Genomic DNA, 19,472 nt, shown 5'->3' on the forward strand with positions numbered 1-19,472 from the left:
GGCCAACATGGTGAAACCCCGCCTCTACTAAAAATACAAAAATTAGCTGGGCGTGGTGGTGGGCACCTGTAATCCCAGCTACTCGGGAGGCTGAGGCAGGAGAACTGCTTGAACCCGGGGAGGTTGTGATGAGCCGAGATTGAGCCACTGTACTCCAGCCTGGGCGACAAGAGCGAAATTTCGTCTCAAAAAAAAGAAAAAGAAAAGAAAATTTAAAAATATTCACATTTTCCACAACTCCTCCTTCTTATCCACATAAAATATCTATATAAATTATTATTCTCTATTTGGAATAAAACACTTTAGGAAGTCCTGATACTCACTGTCAGTAATGGGATGTCTCTGTTCCGCATGCTGGCACGCTCACATCTGAAGTCCCGCTTTCATTCCTGATTATACCTGGTTCTGCAAATGTTTTCAGAAATACATCGAGTTCCCAACTTAGTTCTAAGGACCCCAGACTGTATTTCTTCTCTAATTCCCCAACCTTACCATGCATATGCATTTTTTCTCATTAGCATAGGATCTCCCCGTTATTATCATTCATGATTCAGGTTAAGTGCAACCTCTGCCACTACACACAGGTGTTGACAGTTACACAGATGCAAAGGCTCTGGATATCGGGCTCCAACTCCTGGAACGCTTTTTATTGGGTTAGTTTACACAAATTCTTTCAAAGTCTTGTTCTCCAACTTTCTGGTGTCTCGTGGTCTTGGATTTTACACACAGAAGACTAAGGGCTGACAGTAGCATCGCAAGAAGGACCATGTTGTAAGATGGTGAGGGAGTCTGGACTTGTGTCTCCATTTGGGATACAGAGGGAGAACACAGGCCTGAGAGCTCCTTGGAAGGCGCAATGGGAGAAATTGTAAATGAGGGACGTCTCGGTCACATTGTAGAATGATATCTGCCCGTGTTCGCAGTCAAGGAAAACCCCAACTGTGTCCAACTTCTTTTCCAGGAAGAGCCTTTTCAGAGGGGGGAAGACCCAGAGGGTCCACTCGGTCCCCATCACCGACCCCGTGAGCAAGACTTTCTCTCCGGAAGCTCTGGCCGTGCTGCCCTTCGTGTCTGCAGAGCTGTGGTATATGCCCACTTGCCACCTGGTTGCCTTTCCCACGTCCACCTCCCAGTAGTGCCTCCCTGAGGTGAAGCTCTCCGCAGCCAGCACCATGGCACTGAAATCCAATCTTTCTGGGTTGCCAGCCCCATCCTGCTGCCCATGTCTCAATCTCATAGTTCTCAGGTCCTCAGATAGTGCCAGGCAGGGATGAGCTGTTTCAGGATCCAATGTTAAATGTCCTATCAGGAGAGAAAACCCTCATTAACCTAGGAGTTCACGAATGCCAATGCCAGAGACATGATTTCTAACACGCCTGGGCTTCCCACTGAGTGGGCACAAGTCCCAGGCCCAGATACGGGAGAGGCAATTTGGGAGGGTCCAGGAAAAGGAACCGCTGAACTTCAATATGGACCTCATGGAGGAAAAAGTCCATAAGATATGGAAAGGGACACAGTCTACCTGAGCAGGAAGAATAAAACAAAGACGAATGAGCTAAGGAAGGTTTAGAAACACCTTCACCCAACGTGGCGCGGTGGCTCACGAGGTCAGGAGTTCAAGACCAGCCTGGTCAAGATGGTGAAACCCCGTCTCTACTAAAAAAATATAAAAATTAGCCGAGTGTGGTGGCAGGCACCTGTAATCCCAGCTACTCATGAGGCTGAGGCAGAAAATTGCTTGGACCCAGGAGGCGGAGATTGCAGTGAGCCGAGATCACACCACTGCACTCCAGCCTGGGCGACAGAGCAAGACTCCATCTCAAAACAAACAAACACACAAACAAACAAAAAACACCTTCACCCCAGAGGCTGTCAAACTGTCCTGGTGCCAAGTTCCACCCAGATATCACCTGGGGCCCAACCCTGGTCTTCTAGATCTCCAAGCCTGGAGCGGCCGCAGGAGTCGGCCAGCAGCAACTCATTCGTGGCCCTCCCGATGCCGTACTCTACACATCTTAAATATCCCCACAGGGTGACATAGAGGCCTGGAAATTGCTGACAACAGGCCCTGGACATCAGGCAGCACATCAGAGAATCTATCAGCGGAGGATGGAACACCTGTGTGGACCCTCCAGAAACTCACGCTGAGAACACGCAGGCTCAATGAATTCCTCACCCCTGCATGAATACGTCTTCTTCCTATCTCTGACTGTTCCTCTCATCTCCTTCTGCCCAGCCTCTAACTATTGTGATCTTTCAGGGCTTGGTCCTGGGACTTCCTCTTTCAAGCAGTATATTCTCCTTCACTGCCCCCAGGTAACTGTGCATAGCTGCAGTTTTAAACATCTTCTCTGCGTTTGTGACTCACTCCATAAACAGCTAAATACCAGTTGGAAAAAACACAGGAATTTCAAACATAATACACCCAAAATGGAACTTCAACGCCAGCCCTCTGCAGTCTCTACTTCTCAGTTCACAGCTCCCTCATTGCTTCAGTTGTCTAAGCCATAAACCTGGAAGGCCTTTATTTCCTACTTTCTGTAACGTGGAATCCAGCTTAATTTCTATTATTTGACTGAAGCAAATTTAATGAACTTAAATCTCTGAATTTGAAGCCCAATTCACATTATTAGGGTGGTCTCAACAGCTACACGTCTTGAATTTTAAAAAAATTGTCTGAGACTCTCAGTATTTCCAGGAGACTGGCAGAAACAAATGCAAATTATCTCTGGAAAAACGTACAGCTGTGGCTGGGCACAGTGGCTCACGTTTGTAATCCCAGCACTTTAGGAGGCCGAGGAGGATGGATCACTTGAGGCCAGGACTTCGAGACCAGCCTGGCGAAACCCCATCTCTACTAAAATTACAAAAATCAGCCAGGCCTGGTGGCGGCCTGTAATCCCAGCTACTCAGGAAGGTGAGGCAGGAGCATCGCTTGCATCTGGGAGGCAGAGGTTGCAGTGAGCCGAGATCATGCCACTGCACTCCAGCCTGAGCAACAGAGCGAGGCTCATCTCAAAAACAAAAACAAAAAAGGTTGAAGAAGAAACAACAGGAATATCTCAAGAGAAAAAGAACTTGATAAATTCAACACTGATTCATAAAAATTCTTAGTAAACCAGAAATAAAGGGGGACATCCTCAATTTGATGAAAGGCAGCCCTTAAAAAAAACTATAGCTAGGGCCAGGTGCGGTGGCTCACGCCTTTAATCCCAGCACTTTGGGAACTCGAGGCAGGCAGATCACGAGGCTGGGAGTTCGAGACCAGCCTGACCAACAGAGTGAAACCCCGTATCTACTAAAAATACAAAAATTAGCTGAGTGTGGTGGCACTCAGTAGTCCCAGCTACTCGGGAGGTTGAGGCAGGAGAATCGTTTGAATCTGGGAGGAGGAGGTTGCAGTGAGCTGAGGCTTTGCCATTGCACTCCAGCCTGGGTGACAGAGCCAGACAGCATCTCAAAAAAACAAAAACAAAAACAAAAAACACAAACAACAACAAAAAGCCCTATAGCTGTATCAGAATTTAGAGTGAAAAGACTTAATGTTTTCTTTCTTCCTAAGATCGAGAATAAGCAAGTGTCCACTCTCACCACTTCTATTCAACACACTGCAGGTCTGAGCCAGTATAATAAGGCAAGAAAAATTCAGAAAAGGCTTACAGACTGGAAAGACAGAAATAAAGCTATCTATACTCATATACTGCATGACTTTGTAGAAAATCCCGAAGGATCTATTTATAGAAATCCACTGTCTAATAAGTGAGTTTTGCATAGTTATAGGGTACAAATGTCAATATATATAAAACAATTCCATTTCTATATACTTGTAATGAACTAGAAATGAATGAAATGTCAATTAGAAATTGATATTTTAAAATACCGTTTACAGTGGCTGTAAAAAACATAAAATACTTAGGGATACATCTCCAAATACATATAACATTTTATGCCGAAAGTGACAAAACACTGATGAGAGAAATCGAAGACCTAAACAAATGGAGATATTTTGTATTCCTGGACTGAAAGCACTAAATATTGTCAAGATGTCAATTCTCCCCAAATTGATCAACGGATTCAATGTAATATGAATAAAAATCCCAGCGGTCCATTTTGAAGAAGCCAACAAGCTGATTTCAAAATTTATGTGGAAAAGCAAACAACCTACAGTAGCCAAAACTATTCCGAAAAAGAATAAATTTGGAGAATGCACAGTACCTGCTTTCAAGACTTCCTACAGAGTTATCAATCAAGCCAGTGTGCTATTGGCAAAGGGATAGAGTCAACCATCAATAGACCTATTAGAGTCACAAATAGATGTGATCACATATACCAGTTGATTTTCAACAAAGGGGCCAAGTAAATTGAATGGACAAAGGTAGTGTTTTTAACAAATGAAACTGGAACAAATGGATACATGTGAGTCAAAAAATAAAAATAGAAGGTGGGGGGAGGAGAGGGTTTGCATCATTCTGTGAACTGTAGACAGACATTAACTCTCTGTGGTTCATAGGCCACAGTGTAAAACCGAAAACCAGAAAACTTTTGGAAGGAAATCTTTGTTGGCTTTGGCAAAATTTCTTAAATAAGACACAAAAAGCAGAAGTCATAAAAGAAAAAACTTGATAAATTGAACTTCATCAAAATGCAAAACCTCTACACTTCAAAAGACAGTATTAGGAAAATGAGAATATAAACCATGCTGGGAGGAAATATTTGCAAAATTTATCTGATAAATGAATGCTAAACAGAACATATAAAGAAATTATAAAACTCAAGAAACATACAACCCAGTTTAGACAAGGGGTTTGTACATGTATTTCACCAAAGCTGAGATAGAGGGAAAAGAAACACATGAAAATATGCTCAGCATCATTAGTCATTCTGGAAATGCAAATTAAAATGAGATACCACTACCCATCTATCGGGTCGGATGTAGTCAAACAAACTGACAATACCAAACCCTGGTGAGAATACAGAGCAACTGAATCTTTCGCACGTTATTGGTGGGAAGGCAAAATGGCACAGGCAGTTTGGAAAACAAGTTTGGCAATCCCACACTTAGACAGTCAGTCAAGAACTATGAAGCTGTGCCCACACAAAAATCTGCTGCTAATATTTACAGCACAGAGCTGGAAACAACCCATGTCCATAGAATTGCAAAAGGATAAGTAAATTATGGTATATTTATACAATGGAATATTATCAACAATAAAAAGGAACAAACTACTGATACATGAAGCAGCCTGGACGTTCTATATGTCAACTGCAGTATGCTGTCAGCCTCGAAAGGCCACACACTGTAGGATTCCATCGATAGGACACTCTGGGAAAGGCAAAGCTATAAGGACAGGAGATATAAACCCTTTGTTATACATGCTGAATTTCTTCCCCAGAAGTTTTAAATTTTTAAGCAGTGGAATCTGCCTGCAATCATGTTTCATGGCTGGGGAACTGGTAAAGAATCTGCAGCCAGGCGTGGTGGCTCACGCCTGTAATCCCAGCACTTTGGGAGCCCGAGGCGCGCGGATCACCTGAGATCAGGAGTTCAAGACCAGCCTGACCAACATGGTAAGACCTCGTCTCTACCATAAATACAAAAAATTAGCCAGGCGTGGTGGCTCACGCCTGTAATCCCAGCACTTTGGGAGCCCAAGGCGCGCGGATCACCTGAGATCAGGAGTTCAAGACCATCCTGACCAACATGGTAAGACCTCGTCTCTACTATAAATACAAAAAATTAGCCAGGTGTGGTGGTGCATGCCTGTAATCCCAGCTACTTGGGAGGCCGAGGCAGGAGAATCACTTGAACCCAGGAGGGGGAGGTTGCAGTGAGCCAAGATCGCACCACTGCACTCCAGCCTGGGCAAAGTAAAACTCTGTCTCAAAAAAAAAAAAAAAAAAAAAAAAAAGATTTTGCATGGGAAGAGCTTTCATATGAGATCATACAGTTATTTTTTTGATCCTTATCTAATAGGTATAACATATTAAGCTCTCCAGTCTCCTAAAATTTTTATTTATTTATTTATTTATTTAAAGACAGAGTCTCATTCTGTCGCCCAGGCTGGGGTGCAGTGGTGTGATCTCAGCTCACTGCAATCTCCACCTCCTGGGTTCAAGCAATTCTCCCACCTCAGCCACTCAAGTAGCAGGGACTACAGGCACGCGCCACCACAACCGGCTAATTTTCATATTTTTTGTAGAGATGGGATTTCACCATGTTGGTTAGGCTGGTCTCGAACTCCTGGCCTCAAGCAAATTGCCCGCCTTGGCCTCCCAAAGTGCTGGGATTACAGGAGTGACCCACTGTGCTGGCCTAAAATTTTTAAACTACTGGAATTTGTTTTCATTTATGGCAGGATGGTCACCTGATTCTCAAATGCAGAACAGTGCCCTGTGAGTATTCACATGTGTCAACTTACTCTGGAGTACTCTGAACATGCTGCTGAGTCCTCTTATGTGGCATAAACTCAGGTCTGTGATATGAGCAGGCTCCAGATGCTCAAGCAGCAGTGACTTGCTCCTGAAGAGAAAGGACAGCCTCAGTCATCTGCACAGACCACAGGCCCCTTAGTCTACTGGATGGATCCCATTACATCCTACCAGCAAATGCAATCTCCCTACCTCAATCAACATCTTACTGGACTCTGATTCTCACCCAATTGTATCCAAAATGAAAACTCACCTTTCTAAAGAGTATTTTGCATTCTAAGGGAAAGAAAAGAGACCAGGTTACTACTGGGTTTTTGAGCTGTTTTTGCAATCTGTGCCCAGGAAAATATCCTCTTACAATGAACTCAATTTCCATGTCATTTCTTCAGCCTCATAATGCTAGTTATCAGATGAACAAATTCTAACATGGAAATAGAAAAAGTCAGAAAAATGCATGAAATCATTTTGTCGTAGTCCCAAGGGAAAGGTTTTCTATCCCTCACCCCAGCCATCTTACTCGGAGCCATCATTTCTCAGTCTTCAGACGGGAGCATCTATCTGCTTTCCATGCAGGGGGTGGCCAGAGTTCAGCAGGTGAAGGGGCCACTGGCTGGGAGGGCAGTGGGAGCCAAGCAGAGCCACACCTGCCTGCACGCTCAAGAACTGAGCTGCTTCCTAAGGATTTACCTGCAGACGCTTTCCAGAAGAGCGCATTCACTTGCAATTATAAGCCCAGGAGAGGGATATGGACAGTCTTAAAAAGATAGTAAGGCCAGGCGCGGTGGCTCATGCCTGTAATCCCAGCACTTTGGGAGGCCAAGGTGGGCGTATAACCTGAGGTCAGGGGTTTAAGACCAGACTGACCAACATGGTGAAACCCCGTTTCTACTAAAAATACAAAAATTAGCTGGACATGGTGGTGGGCACCTGTAATCCCAACTACTCAGGAGGCTGAGGCAGGAGAATCGCTTGAACCGGGGAGGCGGAGGTTACAGTGAGCCGAAATTGCGCCACTGCTCCAGCCTGGGAGATAGAGCGAGACTCCGTCTCGGGAAAAAAAAAAAAAAAAAGGTAACCCACTTTCTGAAAGGCAACGTATGTTACTATACAAAATTCAAAATATGCAATACTTACCATAGACTGAGCAGCTTCTGCACAGCAGAAATTCATTTCTCGCAATTCTGGAGGCCGAATTTCAAGATCAAGGCACTGGCAGATTCAGTGTCCGGTGAGGGCTCCATCCCTCCTAGGTAGCCTCCATCTCCAGCCTCACAAGCTGAAGGGGTGAGGTCTTCCTTGGCCTCTTTTATAAGAGCCCTAATCCCATTGACAGGGGCTCTGCCCCCAGGCCCCACTCACTACCCAAAGGCCCCACCTCCCAATACCATCGCCTTGGGGGAGAGGATTTCAACATATATATTTTGGAGGGACACAAACATTCAGACCATAGCAGATAATCTCACCCTTGTTTCAAGATTATCACAGATGGCTATATATTTATTAATTTTTTGCCAGAAAGTCTGTGAATGTTAGCAACCACACATGTATATGTATGTGTATATATACTTATTATCCAAAGATCAAACAAAAAGCAGTCTGCATCTTTCTTTTTCACTTAATGAGTGCTTGAAATACTATTTTAGTGCCTATAGAGCTGTTTTATTCTTTATGATTACAGAATATTTCATTGCATGGAGGTATTAACCACACTGTGTCACATCTCAACCCTAACTTACTGCTGATAATTTTAAGGTGAGAATTCATCTCATGAAGCAGCTCCACACTATCCCACAAAGCTATGACCATTCCTAAAGCTTTTGGCAGCTGAAAGAAAGTCATGTAGCCTTCTTTTGTGGTTAAAGATCATTGGATATTGTGTTCTGGCAGCAACCCCTAATGAGTACTGTCCACTTCTCATTTCTCAAATACTGGAATGAATTTTATTTTCTTTTTCCCAGCATCTTACCTTGAGCAATGCCAAGGTGCCTTCCCCACACTTTTTCTCAAGCTCCACGATGAGCTTTAGGAGGCTGCGGACCTGTTCAGAAGCCCTGGCTTCACTCTCCTTCAGTTTCTCCATGTTCTCTCTCCCGACACGGCCCAGTCTCTGCAGAAGCATCTCTTCGTTACTATTCAACAATCTCAAGCTCAGGAACAAGAGTTCGGTAACTTCTCCTATAGATTAATTCAACCATGTCTTTAAAAACCTGCTTTTCGGTTGGGCGCAGTGGCTCACGCCTGTAATCCCAGCACTTTGGGTGGCCAAGGCCGGCAGATCATGAGGACAGGGTTTGAGACTAGCCTGGTCAACATGGTGAAACCCAGTCTCCACTAAAAGTACAAAAATTAGCCAGGCGTGGTGGCGGGTGCCTGTAATCCCAGCTACTCAGGAGGCTGAGGCAGGAGAATCGCTTGAACCTGGGAGGCAGACGTTGCAGTGAGCCAAGATCGTGCCACTGCACTCCAGCCTGAACGACAGAGCAAGACTCCATCTCAAAAAAAAAAAACCAAAACCAAAACCAAAACCAAAAAAAACCACCTGCTTTTCTGCCTGCTACCCCAGGAACAGACATAATTAGGCAAGGCCATGATATTCTTCTGCTGAAGCAGGATTCCTCTCAAGAGACAGTTGATTCTTTGCCCCCTATTATGTATGTTTAAGCCGATACAGATGTGTGTGCCCACAGCCCTTACTCACATTAATATGCACCTAAAACATTTCATGTTTTTTCTGTGGCTGTTTGTTCAGAAGGTTCCCTATTTTTTCATTAACTTGAAATCAATTAAAATTAAGGTATATAGATTAACTAATAAGAAATAAATAATTATGTTACTGATATCAATTTTCTTTTTATCCTTCCAAGTATACTTTACATAGATAGTCACATACGCAACATGAGTATGTTATTTAGGGGGAAAAAACATAAACATAAGTGATAGTTTATTATATTTGATTACTAATCTGACAACTTACTTTATTCTTGGAGAACATTCCTTATTCATATACACAGAGCCATGACATCCTCTTAACATGCTGAAGAGTATTCTTCCATGTATGTATGGAGCACATTTTGTGAGTCTTCTATTGACAAATACAGGGTGTTTCTAACCTCTTGCTATGAATGTTATAATTGTAACATCTGCTGCTCATCAACTGCTTAACATGGACAAGACACGATTTAATAAGCTTTAGCAGATTATCTCACTCAAATCTCACAATAATTTTATAAATTAGGGGTCATTGTTATATCCAGTTTACAGCTAAAGGAACCAAGTCAAAGGTTAAGCGCAGGTCGTAGGCCACCCAGGAGCCAGTAAACAGCTGGCTCAGATAGGAACTCCATTCATCCGGCTTCAAAGGTGAATTCTAGGCCGGGCACGGTGGCTCACACCTGTAATCCCAGCACTTTGGGAGGCTGAGGCGGGTGGATCATGAGGTCAGGAGATCGAGACCATCCTGGCTAACACGGTGAAACCCCATCTCTACTAAATATACAAAAAATTAGCCGGGCGTAGTGGTGGGCACCTGTAATCCCAGCTACTTGGGAGGCTGAGGCAGGAGAATGGCGTGAACCCGGGAGGCGAAGCTTGCAGTGAGCTGAGATCGCGCCACTGCACTCCAGCCTGGAGACAGAGCCAGACTCCGTCTCAAAAAAAAAGAAAGGTGAATTCTAAACCATGGCTCTAAACTGAAACTCAGTTTCAGTGTTGCCTTACCCAGGTGTCTTTTTCTATGTGTGTAAGTATATTTGAAGCATAATAGAGTAATATGCGTACAAATATATTTATAGGTATATTGTGCTTTATTTATGTCTTTTTATATGCATGTCAAGATAAATTCATAGAAATGGAGTTGCCAGGTAGGTATATAATTCATTTAACACATGTGTGGTTGTCACTGGCTATGTTATTTTGGAACTGACATAATGTTTAGCTCTTCTTTTTCTCATTTCTCAAATGCGAGGATGTTGTTTTCAACATCTCACCTGTAGCATTTCCTGGAACATCTCCTCTAGCTCCGTGGCAAGCTTGATCACTTGATTCAGAAGGGTTTCTCTCAAGTTCAAGTCAGATACGCATTCCTGCTGTCTCTGGAGATTCTGCTCACACTCTTCATTCAACAACCGGAGTCTCATACTATACTCAGACTCAATCATCTTTTTAAAATTTTGTTCCTCTTCCTTCCTCATATAGACATGATAGACTTCAGGTTAAACATGATAGATTAACAACACACACACACGTCATAATAGATAGATATCTATATCTATATATAGATATATATATCTTACACTGACCACAATGTATTCTTTCCATCTCTAACCCCAATATAAAGACAAGGAAGGCTGGGCGCAGTGGCTCACGCCTGCAATCCCAGCACTTTGGGAGGCCAAAGTGGGCGGATCACGAGGTCAGGAGATCGAGACCATACTGGCCAGCATGGTGAAACCCCATCTCTACTAAAAATACAAAAATTAGCTGGGCGTGGTGGCGGGCACCCATAATCCCAGCTACTCGGGAGGCTAAGGCAGGAGAATCGCTTGAACCTGGGAGGTGGAGGTTGCAGTGAGTAGAGATTACGCCACTGCACTCCAGCCTGGCAACAGAGCTAGACTCTGTCTCAAAAAAACAAACAAACAAAAAGGACGAGGAAATGTAAAGTACAGAAGAAAAGGAATAAACCCAAAGGAGAAAAAGAATTTGAGTCAACATCAGCCAAGACATCAACACAATTTTAGAACATAAAATGCAGACGAAGAAATGTTCATCAATGAATTGGCTGGGCGCGGTGGGTCACGCCTGTAATCCCAGCACTTTGGGAGGCCGAGGCGGGCGGATCACGAGGTCAGGAGATCGAGACCAATACTGGCTAACACGGTGAAACCCCGTTTCTACTAAAAATACAAAAAATTAGCCGGGCGTGGTGGCGGGCGCCTGTAGTCCCAGCTACTCGGGAGGCTGAGGCAGGAGAATGGCGTGAACCCGGGAGGCGGAGCTTGCAGTGAGCCGAGATGGCGCCACTGCACTCCAGCCTGGGCGACAGAGGGAGACTCCGTCTTAAAAAAAAAAAAAAAAAAAAAAAAAAAAAGAAATGTTCATCAATAAGGAAAAACTAAGGAAGCTACAGCCTCTGTCAACACAGAGGAGGAGACCAGGACATTGGAAAAGGGCCAATGGGATTTACTGATGCTTGGGTAAGAGTTGTGGGGAAAAAAGGAGTCACGGATGAAAGACACCGAAAATTTTAGACTAAGCAACTGGAAGAATGGAATTACCAAAATATATAGAGAGAATCTATGGAAAGGCTGGATTCCAGAAGTGAGGAGTGTGCGTTAGTTCAGGATGTGATGAATTTGATTAGTCAATTAGACATCCAAGTAAAGATAGTAAGTAGGAAATTGGACATGAAGCCTACTACCATTTGGAAATCTGAGCTAGGGATATATATTTGAAAGTAGTCATCTTAGAGATGCTTAAATAGCATCTCTATTAAGCTATTTAAGATTCAGTGAAATTGTCCGGGCTCACGTCTGTAATCCCAGCACTTTGGGAGGCCAAGGCAGGTGGATCATGAGGTCAGCAGTTCGAGACCAGCCTGACCAACATGGTGAAACCCCGTCTCTACTAAAAATAAAAAAATTAGCCAGGCATGATGACGGGCCCCTGTAATGTCAGCTACCTGGGAGACTAAGGCAGGAGAATTGCTTGAACCCGGGAGGCGGAGGTTGCAGTGAGCCGAGATCGCGTCACTGAACTCTAGCCTGGGCAACAAGAACGAAAGTCCATCTCAAAAAAAAAAAAAAAAAGATTCAATGAAATCAAGATTTATCAAGAACCTGACCACTTCTCACCACTGCTCTACCTGTCCCCCAGCTCACCATCATCTCTCCTTAATTATTGCAAGTCCCTTTGCACGTCTCTCCACCTCTGCTTTTACTATCTTGGTTTTTCTTTTTTTTTTTTTTTTTAAGACGGAGTCTCGCTCTGTCGCCCAGGCTGGAGTGCAGTGGCACGATCTCGGCTCACTGCAAGCTCCGCCTCCAGGGTTCATGCCATTCTCCTGCCTCAGCCGCCTGAGTAGCTGGGACTACAGGCGCCTGCCACCACACCCGATTTTTTAGTAGAGACGGGGTTTCACCATGTTAGCCAGGATGGTCTCGATCTCCTGACCTCGTGATCCGCCCACCTCGGCCTCCCAAAGTGCTGGGATTACAGGCGTGAGCCACCACGACCAGCCTGCTTTTACTATCTTAATGTCTATTTTCATTTGGCAGCTAGCATGTTTCTATGAAAATGGAAGTTAAATCATGTCAGCCTTCTGTTCGAAACCTTCCAGTGGTTTTGAACCTTGTATTTCACTGAAGGCTGCCACCCTAAATGACTGACCGCCTTCTTCTGATCTCATCACCTACAGCCCCCGTTTCCTTACACAGCTCCAGCCAGATACACGGCAGCCTCCAGGCCTTTCCTCTGCCTAGAATATTCCTCCTCAAGAAAACTGCATGGCCCAATCCCCCACCTCCTTCAGTGCCACCTTCTGAATAACAAGGTTCTGATCACTTTATTTAAAAGCTCACTCCATTGCTTCCTTTCTCACTTAAAAAAAATTTTTTTAAACACTTCCCAGGTAACATACTATACATTAAACTTATTTTGTTTATATCCACTAGAATGCAAGTTCCACGAAAGCAGAACTGGTTTTTTTTGTTTTCCATTGGTGAGCCCCTAGCACCTTGCATAGTCCCTGGCAAACAGTGGGATCTCAGTATTTGCTGAACGCGTGGTACTTGGAACTGAAAAAGAAGGGGGATCAGTTGAAAAATCCTTACCTAGCCAGGCAATTCTCCTCCACTATCTTCCCTAAGTAGGCATTTATTTCCTTTAAAAATTGAGGGAGAGAAAAGACCCAGAATCGGGGATACCTTGCACAGAATAGGATTAAGTATGAAGATACAGGCTGAAATTAGAAGTGAAATATGCCTAACAGTTGGTGAACCCTCAAATCTGAATAGCTATTCTCAAATTGCTCTTTAAAGGGTTTTAGAATTTATGTGGCAATCAGAAGTACAAGAGATGTTCATTCTCCTATGTCATTGTTATAAACGGTGTCGTTAATCTTTTTGATCATTGCAAATAGCATTGCAAATGCCATTTTACTCACCATATAATTCGTATTTCTCTTACCACGAACAAAGTTCAAATTCTTTCAATGTATTTAAAATACATTTACAGTTTCTTTTCTGCAAACTCTTATTTGATCGTTTTTTAAAATTAAATTTCTAGTCTTTTCCTTACTGACTTTTTTTATTTTTATTTTTTTGAGATGGAGTCTTGCTCTGTGGCCTAGGCTGGGGTCCAGCAGTGTGATCTCGGCTCAGTGCAACCTCTGCCTCCCAGTTCAAGCGATTCTCCTGCCTCAGCCTCCCGAGTAGCTGGGATTACAGGCTCGTGTAACCACACCCAGCTAATTTTTGTATTTTTAGTAGAGATGGGGTTTCACCGTGTTGGCCAGGCTGGTCTCAAACTCCTGACCTCAAGTGATCCGCCCTCCTCAGCTTCCCAAAGTGCTGGGATTACAGGCGTGAGCCACCACACCCAGCTTCTTACTGACTTTAAAGAGCTTTTTATACATTAAGATATTAGCACTTTTCCTTCCTATAGATTTCACATTTTTCCTGCTTTGTGATTTGTCTTTTGACTTTGTTTATGATACACTATTTTCTAACAACATTACTGGTAATTTTCCCCCAAGAATCAAGATAAGCACTCACTGACCTGAATCATCGCCATTCTTTCTTGCTCTTCAGTCAATATGCTTTTAGCTGCTTCAAGTTTCTCCCTCGATGTGTTCAATATTTCCTGGAATAACTTCTATAGAGAAAGCACAGAATTCCAGGTGAGATCATTGATTTAGAACAGTTGGATTCCTGACCTTAAACAGCCAACAACTCTGAGTATATATTTTCTTAGCCTTTAGGTTGAAGGTTCAACGAACTTATCTAATATTCTGTAATAAACATCAACTAAGGTAATGGTTTTGGAGGACCAGAATGTCTGTCCATTTCATCCATATAGGAGTCGGCCAGAGTGTTTTGGGATTTGCGTGAGTGACTCTTACCCTGTAATTCTCAGCAGCCTCTTGTATCCCACACACCATGTGATGTTTGTGCTCCTGGGACTGGAAGCATTTGCTGCAGAGTGTGATTTGGTCAACATCACAGAACAGCCGTGTTGGTTCCAGGTGTGTTTCACAATAGGTATCTTCTGTGATGTTGTGCTGTAACTGAGGGCTGAGCCTTTTGGACATCCTGGTAGGGGTCCCTAGTTGAAGACTGGACTGTATGCTTCTACTGAGGTATCTCCCTGCGCTGTGAATGAGAAAAAATGGTGGCTTCCTTTGTTTTCTGGAGCAGGCACATACACTTGGCAACTTCAGGGTCCACGAAGATCCAAGGAAATAAGTCCACGCAGACAGAGCGGGTCGGCGCTCTGGACTCCTCAAATCCAACGAATTTCTGGCAGCTGCCTGCTTGGGGAAAAAAGACAGAGTTAGGCCAGTGTTCTAAGACCAGCGGGTTTCCCTCAGGTCTTCTGACAATCTTGAGCAATAGGCTGAAAATTAATTACAAGGAACAGCACTCACTTATGAGTCATTCAGGGGAAAACAGTGCTCAAAAGGCATCGCGCTAATTACTGAAGGAACTTCAGGACTAGAGTGAGGTAACAGAGTACGAAAGAGGTTCGTTGATAGAATTACAGAAAAAAACCACAAGTATCTGAAAAAGTTATTAAAATACTTTCCCTTTGAGAGACAGGGTCTTGCTCTGTTGCCCAGTCTAGAGTACGGTGGCGTGACCACGGCTCACTGCAGCCTCTGGAACTCCCAGGCTCCAGCGATCCTCCCACCTCAGCTTCCGGAGTAGCTGGGACTGCAGGCGCGAGCCACCACTGGCGGCTCAAAACACACGCAACAGAAGGAATGGGGAAGCAAATAAGGGAAAACAGCTCCTCTTTTTTTTTTTGAGACGGAGTCTCGCTCTGTCACCCAGGCTGGAGTGCGGTGGCCCGATCTCGGCTCACTGCAAGCTCCGCCTCCCGGGTTCCCGCCATTCTCCTGCCTCAGCCTCCAGAGTAGCTGGGACTACAGGCGCCCGCCACCAGGCCCAGCTAATTTTTTGTATTTTTAGTAGAGACGGGGTTTCACCGTGTTAGCCAGGGTGGTCTCAATCTCCTGACCTCGTGATTCGCCCGCCTCGGCCTCCCAAAGTGCTGGGATTCCAGGCGTGAGCCACCGCGCCCGGCCGAAAACGGCTCTTCTAAGAAGCCATCAATTAAAGAGATTTGCAAAACAGTGAAGCCAAAGCCACTCTTCTCAATAATTGTTTCCGAAATAAAATTTCAGGAGTGACGTGACGCGCTGCCCGCGGTCTGGCCGTGAGCGCCCTCGCTCCTTCCTCTTTGACTCCATCTTCGCGGTGGCGGCAGCCGGAACCGCGGTTCAGTCACCAACATGCAGTTCTTGGTCCGCGCCCCGGAGCTACACGCCCTCCAGGTGACCGGCCAGGAGACGGTCCCCCACGTCGCGGCTCAGGCAGCGCCACTGGAGGGCCTCGCCCCGGAAGATCTATCGTGCTCCTGGCAGGCGCGCCCCTGCAGGGCGAGGCCACCCTGGACCAGGGCGAAGTGGGAGGCCCCGACTGCCCGGGAGGCCAAGTCCGTGGTTCCCCGGCCCGCGCCGGGAAAGTGACAGGTCAGACTCTTACTAAGGTGGCCAAGCGAGAAGACAGGCCGGGCTGAGCCGCGGGTGCAGTATCACCGGCGCTTTGTCGACGTTGTGCCTATCTTTGGCAAGAAGAAGGGCCCCGATGTCCTTCTTAAGTCCTTTGTAATTCTGGCTTTCTCTATTAAAAAAGCCACTTAGCTCGAAAATTTTTTTTTCAGAAAAATGTTTTTGTTTTTATTATTTTATTAACTTATTTATTTATTTATTTTTGAGACTGAATCTCTGTCGCCCAGGCTGGAGTGCAGTGGCACGATCTCAGCTCACTGCAACCTCCACCTCCTGGGTTCAACCGACTCTCCTGCCTCAGCCTCCCGAGTAGCTGGGACTACAGGCGGGTGAAACCACACTCAGCTAATTTTTTGTATTTTTAGTAGAGACGGGGTTTCACCGTGTTGGCCACACTGATCTCGAACTCCTGACCTCAGGTTATCCGCCCGCCTCAGCCTCACAAAGTGCTGGGATTACAGGTGTGACCCACCGTGCCTGGCTTGTTTTTATTATTTTAAATGAATAACTGTAAAATGCAATTTTAAATTTCTAATACAGTAAACATAGATATTAACGTTCATAAACAAAAGCTTATTGGGATCTTCATCAATAATGAGTGCAAAGGAGTACTGATTCCAAAAAGTTGAGAATCTTGGCCTGAAAAGGCATATTCCCCACAAATAGGACTGTGAATGAATGCATCCATAATTTTGATATGTTTTGTCAGTTTCCCAAGCACAAAAGTTGTACAATTTTGCACTCCAAGCAACAAATTAAAAAGATGTTAAACTTTTGGATCATTGCCCACTGGCTGGGTGAGAAATAGTGTATTCATATATTTTCAACTTCCATCTGTTCTATTATTAATATGTCTAAGCCTTTTATTTTCATATGCTAAAAAACCATTTTCATTTCTTTTGCTGCAAACTCTATGTGCAAGCCTCTCTGTTTATTCCATCAGGTTTGGCCTTTTTGGAGGGAGGGTCAATTTTAAGAGACAGTTATAGATCCAAGTTCCTGTAAATTATATGAGTTGCAAATACTTTCTCCCTCCTTCCTTGTCTTTGATGCTCTCATCCTTTCTTCTGCTTAGGTCTTTGAAATCCCTGCTGGTTTCCCGTGTCTTAGGTCCCTGAACATGTCCGAGATGACTCCACTGAGTCACCAAAACAAAGAAATTCACCAACTCAAATTTTTCCTTGAGCTCTCAGCAGCAGTTAACATAGCTGACCACGCCCTTCTTCCTAGAATGTTTTCTTCTCTCATCTGTCTGCAGCTGACATTCCTCTAACTTGACTGGTCTTGTTCTCCGTGGCCTTTTCTGGTCCCATATCCTCTGAACCTGTCAATCTTGGGGTGCTTCAAGGTTGAGTTCTGGTCTCCCAGTCCTGGTCTCTCCCTAGGTAATCTTACTCGTTTTTGAAGATTTAAGTTTCACTCTCCGATTTCAATCTCCTGCCCAATTCCCAACATTTTTGCAATAGAATGTCTAAGGAGCACCCCAAATTAACATATCTAAAGCCGCTCAGGATCTCAACCCAATGGCTCTCTTCCCCCAAACTCATTCCTTTAGAGCCACAGTTTAAGCCTTCCTTTCACCAATTCAACTATTGTTTTCCAAATTTATATTCTGTCCTGCCCTCCTCGCCCATCTCCAGCTCCTCTCTGCTCAACCACCAGAATACTATTTTAAAACCAAAACCAAGTGAGCAGGTTTCTGGTCACTTTCTATGGCATTTAGAGTTAAGATCCAAGTGGGTAACCCCATCCTATACAATCTGGCCTCCTGCCTTCTTCTGATCTCTCTATAGCTTTCCCCCATCACTGTCAATTCTAGCTGCCTCTAATTCATCACAGCCCTTCCCCCTTCCGTGGCCAACAGAGCTCTTCTCTCATATTTTTGCAATTCCAGCTGCCTCTTCTTTCTTCTCTTCAGTTCTCAGCTCAAATGTCTTCCCAAGAAAGACCTTTCCATCACTACTCAATTTGAAATACCTTCCCACTACTCATCTCCTTATTTTATTTTCTTAGTAGCGAAATGATTTTATCTTTCTATGAACAAGTTTACTTGTGGGTCACTCTCCATCCATAAGAAACTAAGTCCTTGAGATGCCCTGTGTCTACATCTGACATACTCGATGCACAATAAATATTGTAAACGATATTTTATGTTAAACCAGTAAAAATTGAAGGTGTAATGAGAGAGGGACAGAGACTAAATATTTTTACAGAAACAGCAAAGGAAAATTGACGAATTAAGTCCCCAGCATGTTGTCTACCCTTATTTTGTTTTTCCTCATATTTTTCTTCAGGCTTTTTCCTGATAACACACAGATACACACACACACGCACACATAGATTCTAAGATCAAGTTTAGAAATCTAAAGAAACAATTATTAAGAAAATGATCTATAGAGAAAATCTCACTTACTTTCTTTGTAGCAATCCTGGGTATTTCCTTTTTTTTTTTTTTTGAGACAGGGTCTTGCTCTGTCACCCAGGCTGGAATGCAGTGGCGCGACCTCGGCTCACTACAGCCTCGAGCTCCCAGGCTCAAGTGATTCTCCTACCTTGACCTCCTGAGTAGCTGGGATTACAGGCGCTGCACGACCACACCCGGCTAATTTTTGTATTTTTTGTAGAGACGGGGTTTCAGTATGTTTCCCAGGCTGGTCTTGAACTCCTGGGCTCAAGCGATCTGCCTGCTTCAGCAGGCTTCAGCCTCCCAAAGTACTGGGATTACAGGAATGAGTCACCACACCAAACCAAGGTATTTCCTTTAGGGAAAAAGCTGGAACAGTGGAGACTAAAGAGATTTTATCTGTTCAATTCCTCCCTCAGCCCCGCCCTCACACCATCAGGAAGGCGTCTGTGAAATTTATTATATTCGCACAATTAATCTCATTAGAACCACCTGAGTTTATTAAAACGCAAGCCTCTTCACAGGGTCTCTGATTCCAGAAATCTACGGTGGGGCCCTTAATTTACATTTTTAATGGACTCCCAGAAAATGCTTAATAGCTCTGACCTTGGTTGGATAAATATCTTGTTTTATCTCCAATGCCACGTACAGTGCCTAACACCTCTAGCTCCGTAAGGTTTCGGGTTTTCTTTCTTAATGAATCTAGTGTATATTGACAATTTCACAGGAAAGAAGCCTTCGAGCTAACACTCAAGACTGTGTTTGTTCCTTAGTAGAAAATAATGCCTGACTTGTTAGTTTCTAGAACGTTTGCTGGAGAAGTGTTCATTCCAGTATCTGTGGAAAGAA

At 44.2% G+C, this 19,472-nt stretch overlaps 1 protein-coding gene across 6 annotated transcripts; it reads right to left on the bottom strand.

Annotated features, from left to right (window-relative positions):
• Positions 1 to 620: 620 nt before the first annotated feature.
• TRIML2 (tripartite motif family like 2) lies at positions 621 to 18,994 on the bottom strand. 6 transcript variants are annotated; one of them, XM_063810077.1, is made up of 9 exons: positions 15,228 to 15,984; positions 14,549 to 14,952; positions 14,206 to 14,301; positions 10,416 to 10,610; positions 8,396 to 8,536; positions 7,564 to 7,638; positions 6,683 to 6,705; positions 6,420 to 6,520; positions 621 to 1,302 (listed from the first exon to the last, which is right to left on the bottom strand). In XM_063810077.1, the coding sequence occupies exons 2-9, from the start codon at positions 14,735 to 14,737 to the stop codon at positions 734 to 736; spliced, it is 1,389 nt and encodes a 462-aa protein (XP_063666147.1). In that variant the 5' UTR covers positions 14,738 to 14,952; positions 15,228 to 15,984; the 3' UTR covers positions 621 to 733. The 6 variants fall into 6 exon arrangements, with proteins under 6 accessions (XP_063666147.1, XP_016808148.3, XP_009446991.4 ...); XM_016952659.4 differs by lacking the exons at positions 7,564 to 7,638; positions 15,228 to 15,984 and adding an exon at positions 18,633 to 18,994 and having other exon boundaries at positions 14,549 to 14,959; XM_009448716.5 differs by lacking the exons at positions 7,564 to 7,638; positions 15,228 to 15,984 and adding an exon at positions 18,633 to 18,753 and having other exon boundaries at positions 14,549 to 14,956.
• Positions 18,995 to 19,472: the final 478 nt, after the last annotated feature.

The sequence above is a fragment of the Pan troglodytes genome, chromosome 3, assembly GCF_028858775.2.
Source record: "Pan troglodytes isolate AG18354 chromosome 3, NHGRI_mPanTro3-v2.0_pri, whole genome shotgun sequence".
Classification (NCBI taxonomy): domain Eukaryota; kingdom Metazoa; phylum Chordata; class Mammalia; order Primates; family Hominidae; genus Pan; species Pan troglodytes.

Coding starts and splice junctions, on each gene's coding strand:
- TRIML2 (XM_063810077.1), bottom strand. CDS start 14,737: ATGTCCAAAAGGCTCAGCCCTCAGTTACAGCACAACATCACAGAAGAT. Junction 14,302..14,548: donor AGGCTGCTGAGAATTACAGG/GTAAGAGTCACT, acceptor CTTTCTCTATAG/AAGTTATTCCAGGAAATATT. Junction 10,611..14,205: donor AAAGAATGGCGATGATTCAG/GTCAGTGAGTGC, acceptor TATATGAGGAAG/GAAGAGGAACAAAATTTTAA.